The 22262-nt window shown below is 48.1% G+C and overlaps 1 protein-coding gene across 5 annotated transcripts in view; it reads left to right on the plus strand.

The window, feature by feature from the left end:
- The first annotated feature begins 1101 nt into the window (after positions 1-1101).
- Positions 1102-22262, plus strand: part of PDGFA (platelet derived growth factor subunit A) — a 38899-nt gene continuing 17738 nt past the window's right edge. For 2 of the 5 annotated variants that reach the window (XM_064153733.1, XM_064153734.1), the window contains exons 1-4: positions 1102-2167; positions 3315-3411; positions 10675-10779; positions 12917-13104. In XM_064153733.1, coding sequence (XP_064009803.1) covers positions 2105-2167; positions 3315-3411; positions 10675-10779; positions 12917-13104 — 453 coding nt within the window. In that variant the 5' untranslated portion in view covers positions 1102-2104. The remainder of the gene's footprint in view (positions 2168-3314; positions 3412-10674; positions 10780-12916; positions 13105-22262) is intronic. The other 3 variants (XM_064153735.1, XM_064153737.1, XM_064153736.1) reach the window with 3 other exon arrangements.

A 22262-nucleotide genomic window follows, 5' to 3' on the forward strand; every position in this document is an offset into this window, starting at 1 on the left:
AAATGCTATTGGATTTTCAGATGAGCTAAATTCTTTGCATCTGCTATTAAGATGCTTTGTTTAGAGGAGAAAGGGCTGTTATTTAAATCACAATGAGTTCAGGGAGATGTCAGGGTGCAGCAGGCACCTTGTGCCAATCTGCGCTGGGGAAAAGGGGGCATTTTCTCTCTGGAGATGGAGGATGCGAAAGGCGAGCGGGCTGCCACCGCCCGGCTCCGGCACCGATGCTCCGCGGGCTGACTGGGAGGGGGGACGGGAGGGCTCGGAAGGGCCGAAGCTGGCTGCGGCGTAGCCCCCGGGGCGCAGCGTCTCCGCGGCCGCGGTGGGGAGCCCCGCGCCCGCGCATGCCGCAGCCAGGTGCCGCAGGGCGGAGGACGCCCGCTGCCCCCCCAGGCTGCTTTTTATTTTTTCTGGGGGGTGTGTGTGCTTTGGTGTTTCTGAAGGGTGTGTATGTGTGCGTGTTCCTCCCTCCCAATGAAGGCTACGCTGCAATGGCAGAGAAGCTACGCTAACTCTATCCCCCCAACCCCGCTGCCACTCTGCCCCTCCCCTCCTGCAAATGGCAAGCCCCCAACACCACAGTGCCCCCCCGCCCCCCCCAAGAAAAGGAAGAAAACAAACAAACAAACAAACACCCCACCGGTAAGAAAAACCACCTAAACCCGCCGTGGCCATGGCGATCTCTTCTGCCTTACATAAAAGGCAGGGGCACAAGGTGGATCCCGCACGGTCCCCCGCCGGTGTTGCGCAGCAGCTCCCAGCCCTTCCCCTCTTCTCGGCTCCCCCCGCCCCAGTGCCGCAGAGGGGCTGCCCCGCTCCCTCCCCGGCCCCCCCCCTCCCGCCCCTGCCCTCCTCCGGCTCCTTCCTTTCCGCCCCCCCCCCCCCCCCCCCTTTTTTTTTTCCCCTTTTCTTCTTTTTTCTTTCTCCTTTCCGTACATGTGGGCAGAGCCCTTCTGGCCCTGTAAGCAGGGGCTGCAGCTGGCGGCTGCCCCCACTACTTGTTTGTGGGTTTGGTGCCGGGAGTACCGGGGAGGAGGGGCGGGGGAGGCGCATGGCAGGGAGGGGAGCGGTATATGCTGCTCCGAGCCCCAGCCACGCTCCAGACAGGCCACCGCTTCGGAGCGAGCCCGGGAATCCTCCCTCCGGCAGGAGTTGCAGTTCGTCTCCGATCCCCTTGGGATTTAAACCTTCTTTCACACCCGCACACAGACACACACACACACACACACACACATACATATATATATGTAAGATTTTTTTTCCCCCCCTTCCTCTTTTTATTTTTTCCTCCCGTGCAAAGTGGGGAAGGAACTGCACCAAGGCAGCCCGCAAGATCTTGCAATATTGCTGCGGTTTATCACTGCTATTATTCGCAATTAATTATTATTATTATTATTTCGAACCTCACCCCAGGCGGGGAGGGAAGCGGGACCATTCTCGGCAGGAGAAACGTTGCCCTCCGTATCAATAAAGATTTTTTTTTTTGCTTTTTTCTTTTTTTCTTTTTTTCTTTTTTTTTTTTCCCCCCCCTCCTTCTTCCCCTTCCCCTTTTTGAGAAAGGGGGAGCGGGTGGAGGGCCAGCAGAGCAGAGAGGGAGGGAGAGAGGAGGGTGTCGAGCCGACAAATAGAGCAACCCCCGAGTGCCGACGCGGAGCGGGAGGCCGCGGCGGCGAGAGGGGGGGGGGAGGCGGGCCCCAGCGCCGCCCGCCGCGAAGGGGGGCCAAGCCGCCCCAGACAGGTGATGGGCGTTTCGGCTGCGCTCCGGATCGACTCCTTGGGTTTCACTTTGGTCTGATCTAAGCAAATATGCAGAAGTACCGGCTGGTCTAGTCCTAAGAGCCAAGAGGAGCGAGCCAGAGCAGCAGGAAAGGAGAGCAGCCACGCTCCCGTAGCGAGGGGAACGTACAAACAGCGGCAGCGCCGTAATTAAACCACCATCGCCCCGAGGCAGCCCTGACCCACCCTGGATGCGGAGGACCCCCCGAGCCACCCCGCTGCCTTTCCCCTGAGGGATGGTACTGAATTTCTGCGCGGCAGGAGCCGGCCTGCAGCTCCTCTCCATCAGCGTTGCCTTCCCTCCGTGTCTAAAGTGCACTAGACCGCGATGAGGACCTGGGCTTGCGTTTTGCTGATAGGTTTTGGCTACCTGTCCTTTACCTTCTCCGAGGTAGGTGAGAGCGGCTCTCTGCGTTTTCGGGCCCTGGGGGTCGGGGTGAGCCGGCGGCGGAGGGCACGGGGGAGCGGTGCCCACCTGAGCTCCGCGGGCATCTCCGCGCCCTGGCCTCGCCGGGAGCGTTCGCCCTGCCCTAGACCCTGCGCGGCCGAAGCACAAACCAAGTTGCCATTTCATGCATGCCAGAGGCGAAGGGGAACGACCGTGCATTCCGCCCCGGGGCTGCTGGCTGCCCTTATAGATTACATCTCTCTGTATAATATATATGTATGTATTCACGCCCCGCGGGTACAAACGGGCTGCGGTTGCTCGGGGGCTGAGCGGTGCGCGGATCCGCCTGGCAGCGGCCGCCCCCGCGGCGCACGGCGCTGCACACAGCCGGCTGCGGGCACCGTGAGTGCCGCGGGCAGAAGTTGGTTGAATACCTCCCCCGAAAAACCGCCCTTCCCCGGGTTTTGAAGACGACCCGTCTCGGAGTGGGCGAGGGTCGGGAGCCAGCCAGCTAGCATGGGGACGGAGCGGGGCTCGGAGCCACCTCCTGGGCTTGCTACAGGTGGCCCTGGTCGGGGGGAGCGCGGTGCTCGGAGCTGCACGGCCACGCTTTTTAACTTTTCCCGGGACCGGGTCTACTTGGCACTGGGAGCCGCGTCGTGGGCGCCGGCAGGATGGCGGTGGCCCCGTGGGACACGGCCTTTCTCCTCCCCGGGCCGGGGAGTCCGCTCTCGCGGAGGACCTCATGCCCCTTCGGGCGAACTTCAGCAGCCGGCAGCGCAGGCTGGGTTCCCAGACGTCCAGCGGGACTCTGAGGCGTAGCTCTGCCGGGGACGCGCTCCTCCAGGCGAGGAGCCGTGCGGGGTTGCCCGCCTGGGCGAGCCGTGGCGCAGTTGGGCGCGCAGCCCCCGTGGGCGCGCAGCGGGGGCTGCGGGAAGCGCTCCAGCGCCCAGCGGAGTTTGGTGTGCGTATTTATTTTTGAACCTCCTTGCTTCGTCCAAATACGTCCAGCAAATACCCTGCACCCTCCATTAACCTGCCAACCCCCTAATCCCCCAGCTCCGAAGCCCTCAGTCCCCGGTGCTGCAGGGATGTGGGGGGCGAGCTACGCGGGTCTGCGCGGTGACCCGCGGTATGTGTGTCTTTGAAGGAGGCCGAGATCCCGCAGGAGCTCATCGAGCGGCTGGCGCACAGCGAGATCCACAGCATCCGCGACTTGCAGCGCCTCCTGGAGATTGACTCCGTAGGTAAATTAGTCCCGTCCTCCTTCCTTCCGCGCCGTCGGCCGCCGCCGCCCCTTGGGGGGGAGGCACCGCGGGCGGCCGCGGCGCAGCGCCCTGACGCCTCTCGTCGCTCCGGCGGCGCGAGTCGGGCTGCCTCGCCACGGGGGTGAGACCCGGGGACCCGGCTTCAGGAGCCAGATTGCCGTGGACAGGGGAGCTTTAATTCCAAGGGAGGCGGCGGCCAAGGGGCCGATCGGGAATTAAAAGTTCGGAGGCGGCGGGGGTGGAGGGTGCAGGGTGGAGAGGGACTTGGTGTGACCCTCTGTGTTTTCAGACCTCTCCGTTTCTCAGCGGAGAAGAATTTCCATAAGGTTTGTTGCTGGTCTTGAATTGCTCTGTTATCTTTAAACTACTGTCCTAGAGGTATTTAAAACATTTGAAACAATATTTATGAATGAAGTAATGTCTCTTCAAGCACTGGGCTTTATTAAAAGGAAAATAAACCGGCCATGCTGATTTCAAACAGGAACCTGCACATGAAGCTTACTCTTAAAAATACACTTTTTATCCCCAAAAGAAAAGAGTGCAGGGCTATTTTCTGCATCATTAGGCATGCAAATGGGTGTAGTGAGAACGTGCAGTTCAAACAGATCGTTGCAGCAGTAAATCAGGTCTAGAAGCACTGTATTACTGGGTTTCTTATCATTTGGTTTCACTTGATGCACTTTGTTCCTGGCGATTTCTTCCCTTAGTTGAGAGGGAATAAACCTTTGATGTGCCCGAGGGAAACCTACGTCTTGCTGAAGAGCAAACACGAAGAAAAGTGAATGAATTCTTGCTTGCGTTGGTACTTTTAAACCATATGCTGTGTATTTTTGTACAGTCTCTGCCAGGTTCAGTCACCTTCATTCAGTGTTGCAGGATCCTTCTAGAGTTTAACTCGCTGCGTTTGTGCAGTGCTGTATTAATGAGCAGGAATGCACTAGGAATGTGTTTTACAGACACAGCTTTCAGTTTTCCTCTGATTAGGGAGCAAACTGTTTCCCATTACACTGAAAATGGGAATATTTCTCTCTTGCACAATACCTTGCCATGAAGGCTAATTACTAATTACCAGATTTGCTGGCATCAATTTAGTATTTTTGGAGAGCAGTAGTGCTTCATCGTTGCTGCTTATCGCTGCAATTAAAGCAGCTTTCACAACAGGGATGGGGTATGCAATACATATTTCTCCACTGAAGGCTGTTTTGGACCAGACAAGTGCACTACTGCTGAAATCTTTTTCCCAGTGAACTCAGTGGAAGGCTTGGCTGCTGTTGCAGAAGAGCTGGATCTCAGCACTAGCGTTTTAAAATGCTGCATGCTTGAGTCAGTACTCTGGAGCTACCAGAATACATTATTTTTTCACATACCCCAGCGTAACAAGCACATGCTTCATTTTTAAATACCACTTAGAAGGAGAGCAAAAGTTCACATGGCTCCATTGCAAGAGACTCAAGCAGACAAGTGGAGCAATGGTGGGAGCTGAATAAATTAGTAGACAGAGCAGAGATTTTTATTTCAGAACATAATCATTTACCTCGTGGCAAATATTAACCAGAGGATGCCTGACCAAAAATGGAAGAGAGAGGTCAGCCACAAGTTTACTGTTTCATCTGGCTGTTTTTTCCTACAGCTTGTCGGTTTAGAAAGCAGTGGAGAAATAAGACACATAAATATTTTACTGTTTCAACATGAAACAGTAATGGCTTAAGACATGAACTCAAACAATATTAAAAAACAAAACCAAAATATTGAGCCTTTCACCCTGTTCTTGCTTATGTGAGCTCTCCCTTTGCATGCCTGCTGAGCTTTACTCTCAGATACACAGGCAGGGTTGGATCTTCACAGAGAGTATCCCACTTTTCACTGCCCATAGTTACGTTTTCTGGGCACAATCCTGCAGTCTTTATTGTTGTGAGTAATTCTTATTCAGGGTTTATCAGAGTGACTAATTGAACATTGAAATTGCCATGTTTTCTTCAGTAAGCAGGATCAGACCTGTTTATGATATTTAGTATTAGCCTGGATTAGCAAATCAGATGTTTTCTGCTTGCCACCGGTAAGATGATCTTTCAGAAATGCATTTCCTTGGGGCTGTGATTGCCTTTACTGAAGGGCCAGTTCAGCCAGGGCTTGTTCAAGAGATACATTCCTGGTTTATAGCATATACTGAGTTAAACTGAGGCTCAGAATAAAAACACTCAAGTGATTATTTTCTCCCTCATTTCAGTGCATGGTATTGCCAGTCCTTCTGCATGTGAGTAGCCCTGTTTAAACTCAGTGGGTGGACTTGAGAATTAAGAATGATCTTGTTGGGGAAGAGTTTGCAGGATCAGACATGCAAGCAGAAAACAGCTGATATTCCTGAGTTACAAGACAGAAAATGAAGGAAGAAGAGTAATTTTTCTCTCCTGCAATGCAAAACGTATATTTTTAGTTGGAAAAGTAAGTTTTATAAGTCAGAGTGGGCAAGTTTTTCTTCTATTCTGACAGATTTGGTCTCTATATTGTAAAGCAGAGATGACTGATAACCCCCTTCATAAAATTAGAAACCACACCCCCAGACCATCTGGCATATTACTTAAAGGAAAACATTATCCAACATGGGAGCTTATCATTGTATTCAAAAAAGAAAATCCAGGCCAATTTGTCAGAGCCCAGTGCTGCGTGTCCGAGTCAAAGAGAAATCCCTGTAAAGGCAACGTGAAAATTCTCTCTCAGAAAGGCTCTTGCACTGATTTGCTGTGGTTGGGATCCACAGTGAGTGTCAGAGTTTCACTGGCATGACAAGTCTGACCCGATTTAAAACAGAAAGCGTGCTCAGTCCCAGGAAGTAGGCAGCTGTAGCGTGCAGAGTGCAGTTTTACTACTAACAGACTAAATCACCGAAACGGGGGCATTTCCTACATTCCGCCTGTGAAGTTCTCTTTGGCTTAGCAGTGTGCTTTTTCTCCTCGCACTTCACCTCTCCCATCTGTCCTGTGGGAGGTAGAGTTCATTTCATCACTTATTATGTTTGCCTCCCGCTGGGAACAGATTTTCCCCCAGTCTTCTCTCCCTGCGTGGGGAAAGGCAAGGCTGAGTGTGCTTCTTTGCATGGTTTAAGGGCATCAACCACAGGGTCACCTTAGGCCGCGTGAATTTAACGGCCTGTGAGTAAGAACTAGACGAGCAGCTTTTGTTAAGTGGAGAAACGTTCAGAATTAACAGTATACTTTCATGGAAAAGTTGTTAAGGCTGCTGCAAAGATCAATCTGTTGGAAAATCCTCTGTTGACTCTGTGGCTTGTGGTGTGGTGCTGGAATTAAGGATGTTACAACGCGATGTGTTCGCTTTCCTTGCTCCTCTTAACCATTAGGAGAGGTGGGCATCTACCATGTGTGTCCTCTGTTTTTCCTGAGAGAGATAGAGGGAATACTCCTTTACAGTTGGTTGATCACATCTGATGAAGGGAAAAAAAACCCTTAAACAAAACAGGATCTTGCAGGCTGATACTTATATTTCCTTGAATAGATCAGACTTGAAAACTTGATGGCATTTATCTCTGCAGTTGAATGTCAGAAGGGCGTATTTTGCATCAGCCAGAGAAAGGATGAAACAACAGATTGATGTTGGCTCTCCTTGTGCTTTCTGGCTCTAGGACTGGTTTGTAAGATGGACCTTTGCAGTTTATTGCACCTTCCACTGAATTCCTGAAAGAAAAAAAAGGGGAGAAAATGAGAATTTCCTAAACTGCTGCTGTTGGTACTACAAATTCTGGGCCTGTACTTCCTAGGTGCAAATGAAAGTGACATCTAGAAGAGCTTAGGTTAAGGCTGCATATATTGAGGATTGCACCTCATAGTTTGGGAAAGAGGTGGCAATGTGAAAATATAAATTGATAAACGTCTTAGGATACTTTCCACATGCTTATTTAGTGAGAAGAGTGGTTGCATATTGGCAGAATGGCACAGAAACTCTGCGATTTATACTCCATGACCCAGTGGAGGAATGCCAATCTGACAAAAAAGAACAATTTCAGCTAGGTTAATGGATTGACCAAGGCTAATTGCAGGAGTTTTTATACCCATCATTGATATGTTGTCAGTACATAAGAATTACAGAGAAATTTCTTGATCAGCTGCCATGAAATCCTTTTTTTACTAAAACTTTAAAAGAGAGCCTCATTAATCTGGCTCCCTGCAGCATCCTTCAGCTTCACTTAGTGACAAGAAGCGTTCAATTTCTAAAGGAAGTACCACCCATTTCTAAGCTTTCTGCTCTCAGCCTCATTTTGTGAGGTGCTAAGCACCCAGAAACTCCCATTTCCTTTGCTAAGAGCTTATCCGTAACCTGCAGCTTCTTCAGTCAGGGGGGAAAAGTGCTGCAAATGAGGTATTGGTCTTATTTAAAGTCAAGCTAGAGAGTGCTCTTTGTGATTATCAGACCATCATTGCTTTAGTGAAATCAAAGAAAGTCTTCTGGCCACACTTCCAGGGTCAAGTGTGAGTTTCAAAGATGACTTTCTGATTTTTCAGTCCTGCTTGTGCAAGACTCCAAGTGCAGTGATTTTCCCATTGACTTCGCTGAGCAATAGAGGTCCTTCCAAACGCCTGTAGGGACCAGGGAGACACCAGGTGCCTTTTGGCTTTGTAGGGTCTTCTGGCTTCAGCCATGCGCTGTGTAGTTGTGTTCACTGAGAAAAAAACCCTCAACCATCAAGGCTGTGTTGATAGAAGTAATAAAATTAGTGTTGCATAATGCATAGAGATTTGACTGGAACTTGTTTTGCAGTCTGCTGTGCTAGCTGTGTAGATCTCTTTTCTTAACCCCCACAGCGAGACATGAACTTAGGAAATGATATACATGCCTAAGATATGTAGTGAGACAGTGAGATACTGTATGAGCCAGAGGCCTTCTTCACCTTAGAAATCATCTTCTTAGCAACACATGCTCCTCGACATGTCATTTTGCTTTATAAACATGATGATAGGATATGGCTAATTGCAGCTGAGTTGAGCAGTTAACTATAAGCACATGGCTTAGCATATTGGTTAGCTGATCAGGCTATTCCTTTAGGCCTACCAGTTTCTTTAAACAAGACAGCAAGAAATCAGTCGTGTTAGAAGGGAGCTGTGCCAGCACGTTGAGTGTGGGATTAGGCCCTGTGGCTCAGGCCTGCCGTACAGCTGGCATCATCGACGGCTTCTCTTTTCAGCAAGATGTCCGTGCCCACTGAGCAGTTCGGATTAGAGGCATTAGTTTTGTGCTTAATCTTTTTGAAACACTCTTTGCATGCAGACTGAGATGCTTCTTGCTCCGAGCCTGGCTTGGATCTTACACTGAGCAGAATTCATGCTGCTTTCTTTTGAGTATCACTTCATTGCCTCAAATTGAGGGGGAGGTTGTGACAACATGAAGCTGCCAAAAAGGAGGTCACTATTAAGGTGCTGGGTGGCTGAGTGCTAGGAAGTAGAAGACGGCTGGAGGAACATTAGAGCAGATCCTCATTTTGCATAACACCGTTTGGGGTCAGGTGGATGGCCTGGTGCCACTGAAATGGGATGTGCCAGACCTGGCTCTGCTCCCCAGCTCAGTCACAGACTTCCTGTGGGGTGTCAGGCAAACTGTTTTATTTACCCCACTGATGAGTCTTCTGGAGTAGAGGGCACCATAAAAGCAGAAATAAAATACAGTGGTTGTTGTTGTGTTACATTACAGGGCTGGGACTGCAAATAAGACCACTCAATTAGTTGGGTTCCAAAACTTCCCATCAAAGTCGGTGGGAAACAAATACTCTACATAGGAAGTAGTACCCAATTGGTTTGGATAAATGGAGAGTGGATTTCATGCTGATCTATTTCAGTCAAGGATCTGTTCAGTAGATAAGAAAAACAGACAAGACCAGTGGGTGATCCTGGCACTACCTCTTGGACCTCCCATTTCATCTTTTCTTAGCTATCTATGATAGTATTTTCCAAGAAGTGAAGATAAACCTTGAGGCATAGAGCTCTTGCTAAGGTGCTGAAGATATCACTATCTCCCTGACTCATCAGGCCCTGCAGGTGATTCCACAAGCTGTATGCTCTTTAGGCAGGGTTTCTTGAAGGGAGGAGCAAAGGGGTAGGTTAGTTTGTAGAGCAGCCCCTTATGATGTATATTACTAAATAAAGCTGAGAACAAACCAAGTTCCAGAGTCACAGTCAGCTGTGCATACAAAATGAACTGGAAGCAGGGAGCTTGGCAGCGCAGAGGAGGAGTCTAGAATGTTGGTAGGCTTGTAGAGAGGGCAGCTGAGTACTCTGTAATAGCCTTTTGCATTTTCTAGTGCACATCATAGTTTTCTTTGGAGCCAACAATGAAACCCTGAAACTCTGCAGTGATGTTGCAGAGGGCACTCCAAGCAGCAGAGCGTGAAAAATCTTTGTTTTGGTGTACTGAGATCTGTACCCAGTCCTCACTTTGCTTCTATCTTCCCTGATCCCCAGTTTGCAGACTGTGCTTGTTGTTTTCGGAACCCCGCTGCATGGGACATGACCTGGACTGCTTCACTTAACAAAACCAAATAGCTGGAGCAGTTATTTTGTTGTTTTTTTGTGATAAATGAAATGCCAAGTTTTCCATCTTTGCTTTTTCTCATGGCCCTTTAACCCATGTGGTAGGCTTATTTAGGGAAAAAGACAAGCCTGGATGCAGTCCCAGAGTTTGCAGTAGCTTCAGATGCCCCTCCAAAGGTTAGGATACTTCACAGGGGATTTGTTCTGCAACAGAGAGGCTAAAAGGAAACCCATGATAGTTACTTTTTGCTTTTGATTCTATCCTAGTACAGAGCTGAAAACCAAACAAGGGAAAATGTACAGAGGCAGCATTGTTGCTGTTGGGTGTGTAATGCCATATTTTCTCCTGTAGTCTCATACCAGAACTTAAACTGAATAAGAAGTGTTTCACTTGAAGCATTATTGTTCTTATTTCTACAGCTTCTGCTGCGTTATGCCTTTCGCATCAAAATGCAACAGGTTTGCTGTAGGTGCAGTTTGTGTTAGTGTGCACTGCTCTGGAGACTTTCAGTAAAATGGCTCTTAGAATTAAATTGTGCATGCTGATACATGACATTTAATGTCTGTATCTTCCCTGCCCTTGCAATTGCATTGCTGGATTTGGACTTGTGCATGCGAACAGCACAGATTTATATGTATGGAAACAGCGCTGCAGCGATCCTAATGAGAGTAATGTGGCTGAGGGCTAATATTTTGTTTCTTGTTCTAGGATATGATGATGTTTCAGAAACAAACTTAAGGTCTTACAGTGTTCATTCTGCTAAACATGTGCAAGAGAATCGTCCTGTGCCCATTCGCAGAAAAAGAAGCATTGGTAAGCAATGAGTTATTTGTACTTAGGGAGTAAAAGCAGAGGGGGTGCTTTTGGTCAGCCAAGCAGGACACTTCACTGGAAAAATGTGAGACACACAAAGGAAAAAAAGGGCCATTTCTAGTTTCTGCCTTTCTTTTTGCACAAAACGAGCCATTGCCTGAGAAGCTGTCTTCTGGAGGATGTCCATAGGAGACAGACAAGCGCAAATTCTTTACATTCACTTTCTTGTTGCAGCATGTTAGAAAAGCTAGACCTTGGTTAGAAAATGCTGTGATATTCAATGTATAATTCATGGTGTGGGGAACAACTACAGCAGTGTGCTTTAAAAAACATCAACAGTTGGTAGAGTTTTCAGTGCAGAAGCTGCACAAAAGGAAACAGCTTGACTCTTTATTCACAAGAAAAAAAAGAGTTTATCCCCAAAATTAAAAGCCATTGATGGAAATGCTGGGGCATTGATTTTCATCGCTGTGCAGGGCAACAGGCATGTTTACAGGGGATTTTGTTCTTATTAAATGATAATGATGATGGCCCAACAAAGCCCAAAGATAAATTGAAAGAGATGCTAATGAGTTTTAGAAGAGGATTTGTATGCAGTGCTCGTTCCTCTGATTAGATCAGAGTGCTTTACCATTGCATATGACTGGAAAACATCCACCATCTTATCTATTATAGGTAATTCAGAGTCAATACATTGGCACTCTGAGCGGTGGTGGCAGGCAGCAGATAGCACAGCATGCTGTCAGCCTGGCTTTGCAGTGTGAGTTGGCAGGCCTGCTCGTCACATTGAATGCCTCTAGAGAACAGCGGTTCTGAAACGGTCTGCTACACTTGGCACCTTTCTCTGCAAGGTGTTGAATGCCTCTCCATAAAAGCCAGTGGGAACTGGATACACTCAATAACTTGTAGGAGTTGCGAGCTGTCCTGCGGTACTGGGTCTGCTCGTTTCCTTCATGTCGTGGCTTTGAGGACTGAGAAGAGTAATTTTCACTCTATTTATCCATCTGAAACACCAAGCCTCGATTTCCACGTCGCAGGCCAGGCCTGAACTTCTTGTTCTTCAAAAGTAACTGAAGAAGTGCAGGCAGTATTCCAGTTCCCTGACACATCTAACCCAAAGCTATCGCTGCTTCCGCTGTAACGCAAGAAAATCCAAGCTGCCTTGAGAGAACTTGTCATGAAACAAGTTGTCCCTGCAACTGCTATTCTTTTCTGGACCGTTTTGAATTACCAGCTTGACTTCTTGAGCAGTCCTTAGAGTGAGAACCATACATGGTCTGGATTTTTCATGGCAGTTGTCATGCAGCGGAACAGAGCTACTCTTGATGAGCCTCACGTGGCCAAACGGGCTGTCTACAAGCTCACCTTACCCAATCCCAGCAGGATATTGTGTTAGCTGCAGGTTCTGCTGTCATGCTGCTCTTGTAGTTTTACCTCCTTCAAGAAGTAAAAAAACAAATGAAACCTACTATGTGCAAGGCTTTGATAACTTTGTTCAGAAAAAGTGCCAGTTGCCCTTCGGGATGGCAGAGGGACCAAGCTCCTTGATCTTGGGAATGTTAAGGTTTTGGAAGCGGAAACCCAAGACTTGAAAGTTTAAAGCTGGCACAGGTTGTTTACCAGCTCAGCCAATTTGAGTATGATACAGATGCCCTCAGTGCAACTTGTGTGGTGGTGTTTGCCAGGTATTGCATGCTTGTGGAGTGATAAGGCATGCAGTGATCGCCCCAGCACTGTGAAACGATGGCTGTTGTTGTGCAGTTGCTGTCAGGTTGTGTGAGAGGATCGTCTACACTGGAGGAGCCTCTGGCTTGCTGTCACTTCTAGAGAGCCAGGATTGTCTTATCTAATGGTATGCGCTCCGAGCTATGTTGGGAGCCAGGCCATTGTAAACCCTCACTTTAGGGCTGGGTTTTTGGGAGGGAGTCAAGCCTCTCCCTAGGGTAGCACACACAGTTTGATGGGAAGCAAACAGTACTCAGCACTGACTTGTCAGTAAGCAGTGGGAACTGAATACATCATCTCAACCCGCCAGCTAAGTGAGGATGCCACTCATAAATTGGTGGTGTAAGGTATCTTGGGGGCTCTGAGGTGAGAGCAGCTGCTCACCTGAGGTGTGAATTTCTTGTATTCGCAGAGGAAGCCATCCCGGCTGTCTGCAAAACACGGACGGTTATATATGAGATACCTCGGAGTCAGATTGATCCCACCTCTGCCAACTTCCTGATATGGCCACCCTGCGTGGAGGTGAAACGTTGCACTGGCTGCTGCAACACCAGCAGTGTGAAATGCCAGCCCTCACGGATACACCACAGAAGCGTCAAGGTGAGCGAATCGCGGCTGCAGAGCACTACGAGGGTCCTTTTAAGTCTGACAACTCCAGGTGTTCTTGTGGCTGTCCTGTATGACCTGGATCTTGGCTACCCATCCCCATAGCCCACAGGATCAGATACAATGCTCTGCATTTTGAGGGAGCAGATGGCCTTTCCAAATTACAGGATCACTGGAAAATCTTGGGTTTGTATTTGATTTTCCACAGGGTTCCCTGTAGGTTTTTCTTCTCTTCTAATGAAAATAAAGTTGATTGTGTCTTTCCCATGATCTTGCACAGTACCAATCTTAAAAGTTAAGAAGAGAAAATGACTCGAGGGGCATTGGACTTTAAATAAATCACAGTATAGAATGCTGATTTCTTAATTAAATACTATGCAGCCTAAATTGGGCTTTTATATTTGACAATGTAACACTTTTGATCTGGAAAAAAAAATGTGTTTCAAATTATCTTACCCCTGGGATAGAAGACTCGACAGCTTCATGCTATATTTACTCATTAGACAAAATCCCTGCTGCAATTTTCCAGTAAACATCATGTGAAATATTTCTTATGTTCATTTGGCTTCGCTCTGTTCTAATTTTTATCAGTATTTAATCAACCAATGTCGATCCACATCTGCCTGAAGGAGATTAGACCTCCAATTGGCATTTATAGTGTTAAGACTCTTGAGTTCTTATTGCCTTAAGTATTTTAAGAGCAGAAGTTTAAAAGAAAAAAAAAACCCAACCAACCAACCCACATTCTAGAAGATAAAATTACTCAGCACAACACACTGAGCAGTGTACTAGCAAGGGATTTCCTACTGAGAAAGGTGGTGTTTGTGTACATCTGAAACACAAAGTGAGGCCTTAAGCCATTCCATTGTTTTTCCTGTACGCAGGGATGCATCTAGGCAAGATTTCTTTCCCTTCTCCATTTCTGAACATCTGAAAAATGTTTTCACACCCAACATCAGAACATCAGATTTTCTCAGTCTTTAAAAAATAATTTAACTTCACACTTGCTTGCTGCCATTTGTTTGTGGGATATGCTTGGCGAAAATGGTGTAAAATGAGGAGAACAGAACTGATCGATAATGTTAGGGCTGAGGACAGACTGGGGAAGTAAAAGCACTACAGCTGCAAGCCATTCAGAGTAGGAACAGAACAGCAAAATGCCTCAGGGTTGTAATACTGCCTTTGGGTTTGATACAGTTTTCCAGTTAATTTCCGGTACATAGGAAGCAACAGGAGATGCCCAGTGGAGTTGAGACGTGTTGTGAACTTGCTGTTGGTACTTGCGTAACATTGCAGCTCTGTGTTTGTTTTTGACCCCTGCAGTGATGGGGAAAGGTGATAAGTAGATAGGTATATAGATAGATACATAGGGAGACGGAGAGGGACAGGGAGGTTTGGCTGACTCAGGTCCTCTGCTGCTGGGGACACTTGAGGACTCCCTAGAAGCTGCAAAACTCCACAACTGGCTGCAGCTTTATAGAATGTCATCTCTGGAGCTGCTTCCCCAGAATGCTGCCACATTAAAGAAATCTTAGTTTCTCATTCAGTCTGCTGATACAGTTTCAGTGCTCTTTCATTTTAGTAAGACACAAGCTAAAAGCAGGCTCAGCTGAGGAGCTGCTTTTTGTAGCTGTGTAAATATATTGCCACCAGCAATATCAGTATGTCAGCCAGCTTTGGAGGACTTTTTTCCCCTCTCTTCTTCTCTTTTTTTTTTTCCAGGCTTTAAGGCTGCTCCAAACAGTCATTAAGTAGAAGGGGAATAAAGGACAAGAGGTCAAGCAGGAACAGGATATTCATTGTAAAGGTTGTAGGCTGACCCCACTGTCACACCAGAAATCTCTGAACAGAGTCCATATTTATGCCCTCTGGAGTCAGATCCTCTTGTAGCTTTGATATAATTGATGGGTATACGAGCCTTTTGCCAATCCTACGTTCAGAGCTGAACGTCTGCTCATGCCATTAAGTAGTTGGCCCAGAGTGAGGGTCGCTAGAAAGGTAGGGGGAGTGGTTTTGGAGAGCCTTCTCAGCTGTTCCTGCAGTGCAGTTGGAAAGTCGTCTTGTGTTTTCCCCTGATGTCAGACTGCATAAAAGCCCTCTTTTGATTGAATTCTGAAAAGGCTTTCCCCGCTTCCTCTTCATTGACAAGGTAGTGAGATCATAGCTGGCCCATTCACACTAGAAAAATGTTCATCCAGAAAGGTCAGCAAGTGGGCTTGCATCATCCAGCAGGCGAAAGCAAAGGGTGTTTTCTTTTGTCTTACTGAGGGCCACTGTAGTCAAGGTTAAGAAACGGCTGTGGCGGTGTGGGAGGTGCTTGCACTGGGGCATTCTGTTCTTGGGATGTGATTGAAATGCTGCAGGCTTTGGGGATGTCATTACTTAGCTTTCACTGAGCTTTGCTCAGTGAAATCCCATTAATAGGCTTGGTATTGGAGCTGTAGGAGGCTCCAAGCCAAGGGTGTTGGTGGAACAGCTCTCCCAAAATCGATCTTCTAAGGTTTCCTTTTTCATGGGGTTAGTAAACCTTGCACCGTAATAGAGTGAGCCCATGAGCACAGCCTTCTCATCCTAGACATCACTATTCAGCAAGCTGTACCTGGTAGCACTGCAAAAATCAGATTGAATCTAAGAGACTGGCTAGGAGTTGTTCTTTGGTAAGAAGGAAAGAATTGCATTTCTCTCCTGCTAGAGTAACGGTGACCAGGCTTGGTGAATTTAAGAGGGCTGGTGTATGTTACAGATCTATTTCCTCCGCTGTCTGCAGAAGCATTTCAGTAACATCTGCAGATTCTGTTCCTTCAGTATAGTGAGATCAAATATTTACAAAGTACAAGACCATCATTTATTTGGGACTTTTTGTTTCTGAACTGAGTCTTCCCAAGAGGTTTTTTGTAATGTCGTGCATGATGTTCACAGTGCCTTTGGTCACAACAGCAAAGCCCAGTTAATGTTTTACCTCAAATCCTGCCTATCCTGCTAATTTTGAATAGCCACACTGAATACTAGAGTTGTTTGCATCAATACTCGTTCTTAACAAGAGATTAATTACTCATAGAATCATAGAATCAACCAGGTTGGAAGAGAACTCCAACATCATGCAGTCCATCCTAGCACCCAGCCCTATCCAGTCAACCAGACCATGGTACTAAGTGCCTCATCCAGGCTTTGCTTCAACACCTCCAGAGACGGTGACTCCACCACCTCCCTGGGCAGCCCATTCCAATGCCAATCACTCTCTCTGCCAACAACTTCCTCCTAACATCCAGCCTAGACCTCCCCTGGCACAACTTGAGACTGTGTCCCCTTGTTCTGTTGCTGGTTGCCATTCCAATGGCAAATCACTCTCTCTGTGAAGAACTTCCTACCACCGTCCAGCCTATAATTCCCCATCTACCTCAGCTTTGTCTTCTGAGTGGCCATGAGCTGTAGCCATGCCAGCTTTAGCCCTTTCTGAATATTCCCTGATGACTTGGGGAAGCCTAATCTAGAATCATAGTATAATCTGACAGTAAATTAATATGAGGGAAAGATGTAAAGGAAAAGAGCTGGAAAACGAGGAATGCTGGAGCAGCTTTCCAGCTGTCATCTGGGAGTTGTGCAGAGAGGGTTCAAAGATAGATGGCAAAAAATGGAGGACGATGGGATTCAGAAGAAGTTGTTCATAGAATCGTCGTGGAATCACCCAAGTTGTTAGAGACCTCCAAGATCACCAGCAGAGCTGCCCAGCCTCTGGTGAGGTTAAAAAGCCCTTGTGGAATGAATTGTGCGTGTAGGCAAATCGGCTGTATGTAATGTTTGCAGGTTGGAGAACATTTTTCTGCAGTGACTGTTTCTATGATTAGGATTAAAGAGCACTTTTGATTTATGGGAGATTACTGCCAGCACGTGGCGGGACCTGCAGGCAGGACCAGCTGACAGGTAGCAAAGGTCAGTTTAAGAATGGGAGAAATGAGGGAAACCCTGATAGAGGTGAAGGCAAGTCCAGAGAGGTGTGTGAGGAGAACCTTGCCACCATAAGTCTTCTGAGGAGAGGCTGAGGGACCTGGGGCTTGTTAGTCTGGTGAAGACCGAGAGGGGATTTAATCAATGTCTGTACCTATCTGAGGGCTGGGGGGCACAGGCTCTGCTCACTGCTCCCTGCGATAGGACAAGGAGCCATGAATGGAAGCTGCCGCTCAGGAGGTTCCAGCTCAACACAAAGGGGAACTTCTTTACTGTAAGGGTCCCAGAGCGCTGGAACAGGCTGCCCAGAGAGGCTGTGGAGTCTCCTTCTCTGGAGCCTTTCCAGGCCTGTCTGGCTGTGTTCCTGTGTGCCCTGTGCATGGTCCTGCTGTGGCAGGGGGGTTGGGCTGGATGATCTCTCTGGGTCCCTTCCAACCCTGACATCCTGTGAGCCTCTGATCCTGTCAGTCACCTGGCAGAGGGCAAGGTCTGGCTGCTCCTGCTCAGAGAGAGGACCTGGAGAGCTCGCATCAGCCCTCTCCCCTGCTCCCCGCGGCTGGGTAACAGCTTCGCTGCCACAGCCTCCACTTGTGACGGGGGCGCTTAGCGCAGCCATGCCCTGGCGCGGCACCGCCAAACCGCCTGTGGATGCGGCCCCGCTCCCTCCCCTGGCGCCTTCCCAGCGTGCGCCGCGCGGCCGCCGCCGCTCTCCGCGCCGCTAGGACTGCGTTTCCCAGCGTGCCCCGCGCCGCTGGTGGCTTTCCCGCCCTCCGTCGCGGGTCCTGCAGGGCTGCAGCTGCGAAGCCTTCTGTAAGAGCGTCCTGCTGCCTCTGCCGGGCCTGGCAGTGCCACAGCCCCAACCTAGGCTGTGACAGGGCTTCTTGCCGCCTGCCGGTTGCCTGGCAGGCTCGCACTCCCCGACCCAGTGATGTGGCAAAGCTTGCGACTGCTTGCCCAGGCCCTGGCGGGTCCATGCGTCCCTACTCAGAACTATGACCGGACTCCTCCCTGCCCCAGCACTGACAGGGCTATCACCGTGTCCCCAGAGCCATGACAGCACAGAGCACCCCTGAGTCTTGCTGCCCTTCAGGGGAAAAGCGTGGCCAGCAGGGCAAGGGAGGGGATTCTCCCCCTTTGCTTTCCTCAGACCCCACCTGGAGTCCTGTGTGCAGTTCTGGAGCCCCCAGCGCAAGAAGGACATGGAATTGTCAGAGCGAGTCCAGAGGAGGCCACCAAGATGCTCAGAGGGCTGCAGCAGCTCTGCTATGAGGACAGGCTACAAGAGTTGGGGCTCTGCAGCCTGGAGAAGAGAAGGCTTGGAGGAGACCTTGGAGTGGCCTTCCAGTATCTGAATGGGACTACAGCAGGGCTGGAGAGGGACTATTGACAAGGTCTTGTAATGAGAGGATGAGGAGTAAGGGGTTTCAACTGGCAGAGGGGAGATTGGAACGGGATGTTAGGACACTGACACAGGTTGCTCAGGGAAGTTGTGGATGCTCCCTCCCTGGAGGTGTTCAAGGCCAGGTTGGATGAAGCCTTCAGCAACCTGTTCTAGTGGGAGGTGTCCCTGCCTATGGCAGGGAGTTGGACTTGGACGATCTTTGAGGTCCCTTTCAAACTAAACCATTCTATGATTCTATGATCCCCCTACTACTCTAAGTGACTGTGCACAAGGATTTTCCGAGGTAGGGTTTTTTGCCAGAGGAGTGCCCTGTAAATGCCTTTCCATGGGTATTTTAGGATGGGTGGCTGCCAGGCTCTGAGGCAGCTGGTCTCCCTACTGGTTTCCATCCTGCCCTCATTGGGGAGGCATGCACAGCTGGCGTGGGGTGTCCTGGAAGGCACTGTGCCAGTCCTGCCATCCTGTCCCTGGAGTGGTGCCTCTGGGCCTGCAAAATGCTCGGTAGCTTGCCAGGCTCTGCAGGATGCCTGATCCCTGCTCAGTCCTTTTTGTGCTATTATGCTCTGCTGACATACGACTTTCTGGCAGACCTGAAAGTTGTAAAGATCACAGAGTTGCAAGGTAAAGGTGGGTTTCCACCTTTGCCAGCATACATATAATTTAATATGGAAAAAGGAGGTGCTTGCAAAAAGCATCCTCGTTCTGTTGCCTTTTGGTTTTATTTCCCATCCTGCATTTATCTCTCAGCCACATAACTTTTGCTGTTAGAAGGAATTTTCTGCACCAAGACTGCATTTATAAGTTCCTGCCCATTACAAAATTTGTCTTTGTGCTGGTGGTGTTTCGGACATCTATTATTGCAGTGTTGTTTCCTCTCCCCTCCCTGCTCCTGCTATTACTTCCTGATTCTATCTCTCCTAAAGAAGGTCTATAAAAGTAGTTCCTGTAATGTTCCCCTTAGGGGAATATTTTTATCAGGTTTTAATTTTTTCTTAACCACCACACTGTACCACAGAACAGTACCTAGACACTACGTGTCCAGAGGAGGGCAAAGAAGATGGTGAAAAGCAGACACTATGTGTCCAGAGAAGGGCAACGAAGCTGGTGAACAGCCTGGAACACAAACCCTATGAGGAGAGGCTGAGGGAGCTGGGGGTTGTTTAGCCTGGAGAAGAGGAGGCTCAGGGGGTACCTCATTGCTGTCTGCAACTACCTGAAGGGAGCTTGTAGCCAGGTGGGGATTGGTCTCTTCTCCCAGGCAACCAGCAATAGAACAAGGAGACACAGTCTCAAGTTGTGCTGGGGGAAGTATAAGCTGGATGTTAGGAAGAAGTTCTTCACAGAGAGAGTGATTGGCATTGGAATGGGCTGCCCAGGGAGGTGGTGGAGTCACCGTGCCTGGAGGTATTGAAGCAAAGCCTGGCTGAGGCACTTAGTGCCATGGTCTGGTTGATTGCATACGGCTGGGTGCTAGGTTGAACTGGATGATCTTGGAGGTCTCTTCCAACCTTGTTGATTCTATGATTCTATGATACAGTGATGCAAGTATGGTGCCACTGACCAAATACCATTTAACCAAGCTAAGCAGTTTCTTCACAGCCTTTCTCTTAGAGAGTTTTTAAATAGTGATATTTTGTGGGTTTGAAGGATTTGAGTTTTTTTCGTTTTGTTGCGTTAGCTGGTACTGGTTTATTGAGGATTGATCAATCTCAAAGCATTCGGTAATACTCTTGAGAGGAACTGTACAAGATAAATGCCAAAGAGAAAACTACAAAGAGGGAAGAAATGCTAACATGAGGCCAAATCCCATGCTGTTAGTATAGTTATCCCTGTGCATACCTACTGAAAATCTGACCTGCAAACTTAATCGTTTGAGATTAGCATCCTGCGTAGCAGCAGGTGTTAACAGATGACACAAGCACGACAGTTCATCTAATTTCTGATGCTTCAGGATGAATATTTGCAACGTTTAACTTGTGTAATAGGAGGTAGAACAGTGGGAAATATGCTGGATTTAACTACAGTACAGTAAAAAATAAAGACTTTTAAATTACTGCATAAATCCATTCTCACAGAGTCAGGGGATGATAGGGTTGGAAGGGACCTCTGGAGATCATGATCTTGTTCTTCAAAATATTATCCTTTTAACTTTGTTTTTTAAAAATAATTGTTTAGTATCAGATAGCCACAAGGATCTTGTATATCTTTCAGTTTGAAAAACCAATCCAAGCAAGGAGAGACTTAAAAAAGCTTGAGTAAAGTTTAGTTTTGTTGCATGTAATTTTCAGTAACACTGGTTTATTCTAGCAGCATGGCAGATCTGAAAGCAGTTTTATGATTGCTGGGTCTCTGTCTCTGGTGGTGGAGGTGTCTTAATTACTGTTTGTTTTTGTAAATTTTAAGGATTAGTTGTCCTTTGATGCCAGATGACTCCGTTTCAAGTCTTTGCTTTCATAGGCACGATGGAGTTAGGTTCTGAGAGGAGGTTTTGAAATGTGCTGCTCTGACCCAGAGTTAGTCTTTCAGGGAAAGCATGCTTGTGTCATGGCCAGCTCTTCATCTGTTTATGTGGACATATGACAGTCGTGGAAGGTGCCTTTCAATGTGGACTGCATCTGTCTCTCTGCAACTTCTGTTTGCTGGGTAAATGGAAATTGTCTCCAGATCCTGTTGACACAAGAGGTGGTGACTAAAATGTGGGTCTGAACTCCTCTCTCCACAAAAGCAATGGCAGATCTCCCACTGACTTTAACAAGGCCAGGATCTCACTCTAGCTTCTGTTGCTGTCATTCAGAGATCCTTGGTAGTTTGTGTCCACGGAGCCAAAAGAGTGTTTCTGGGAACTGGGAATGTGATGGTGATGGCTTTTTTCCAGCCACCACTCTTATTTTGTAACACTGTTGTTTCTGTTTTGGGAGCACCAGGGAATGATTTTCATAGTGTGAAGATTGATTTTGAGCATTAAATCTCCACCAAAAACACAAGTAGATCGTTACCAGGAGAGTGCAGTGTAATTGTGGATGCTTTATTTGGTAGAAACTGGAGCTTTTAGTTGGATCAGACTGTGTCTTTGTCATGTAACTTCTGTAGATACAACCAGCCTCTCTTGTCCTCTTTCCTCATCTATCTTGTTTACAATACATATCTGCACTGTGTGGTCTTTTTTGCTGGGACAGCCATGCTGCAGTCCTCTGTATGTCTAATGGTAGACAATTCACTAGCAGGAGTGAGAAGCTGTGATGTCATTTTAGTGGTTTCCATTTCAAGTAAATGATTGCCACCCATTATGCAGTGTTTAACACAATTGTATATTGAGCACTGGACACCTTGCACACCTTCTGGCACGCTTTGCTCAGGTGACCATTATGTCCATTACAGGTAGCACAAACTTGTGCCCAGCATCCCACAGTGCGTTTCAGTGTCCCAGCCCAGCAGTGTCCCTGCCCCTTCGATTGTTCCTTCTCTCCTGGCTGCTGGTGCCAAGTTGGTCAGGGTGTCCTCATGTTCAGTATCCCCTCCTCCTACTAGCATCCTTCTCTTGTGCATTGATTTCCTTCAGATGAGGGACCTGCATGTGGTCAGAGCATTTCTAGCATCTCTTCCTCCAACCTCACCTTGTCCTTCAGACTTTTGTTTTTTCAAGGATGCCAGTACTTTGGCCCAAAGTGGAGCAGTGCAGTTGGAAGTGGGTGGGTGGACTGGAGAGACGTTGTATGCCTTCCAGCTATCCACAGTAAAGCTAAAGGCTAAATCCAGTTTGCAAGTGGTAGTTCCCTTGGACCTAAAAACAGTGCATGGATCTCTT

Source organism: Pogoniulus pusillus, chromosome 13 (genome assembly GCF_015220805.1).
Source record: "Pogoniulus pusillus isolate bPogPus1 chromosome 13, bPogPus1.pri, whole genome shotgun sequence".
NCBI classification, from domain to species: Eukaryota; Metazoa; Chordata; class Aves; order Piciformes; family Lybiidae; genus Pogoniulus; species Pogoniulus pusillus.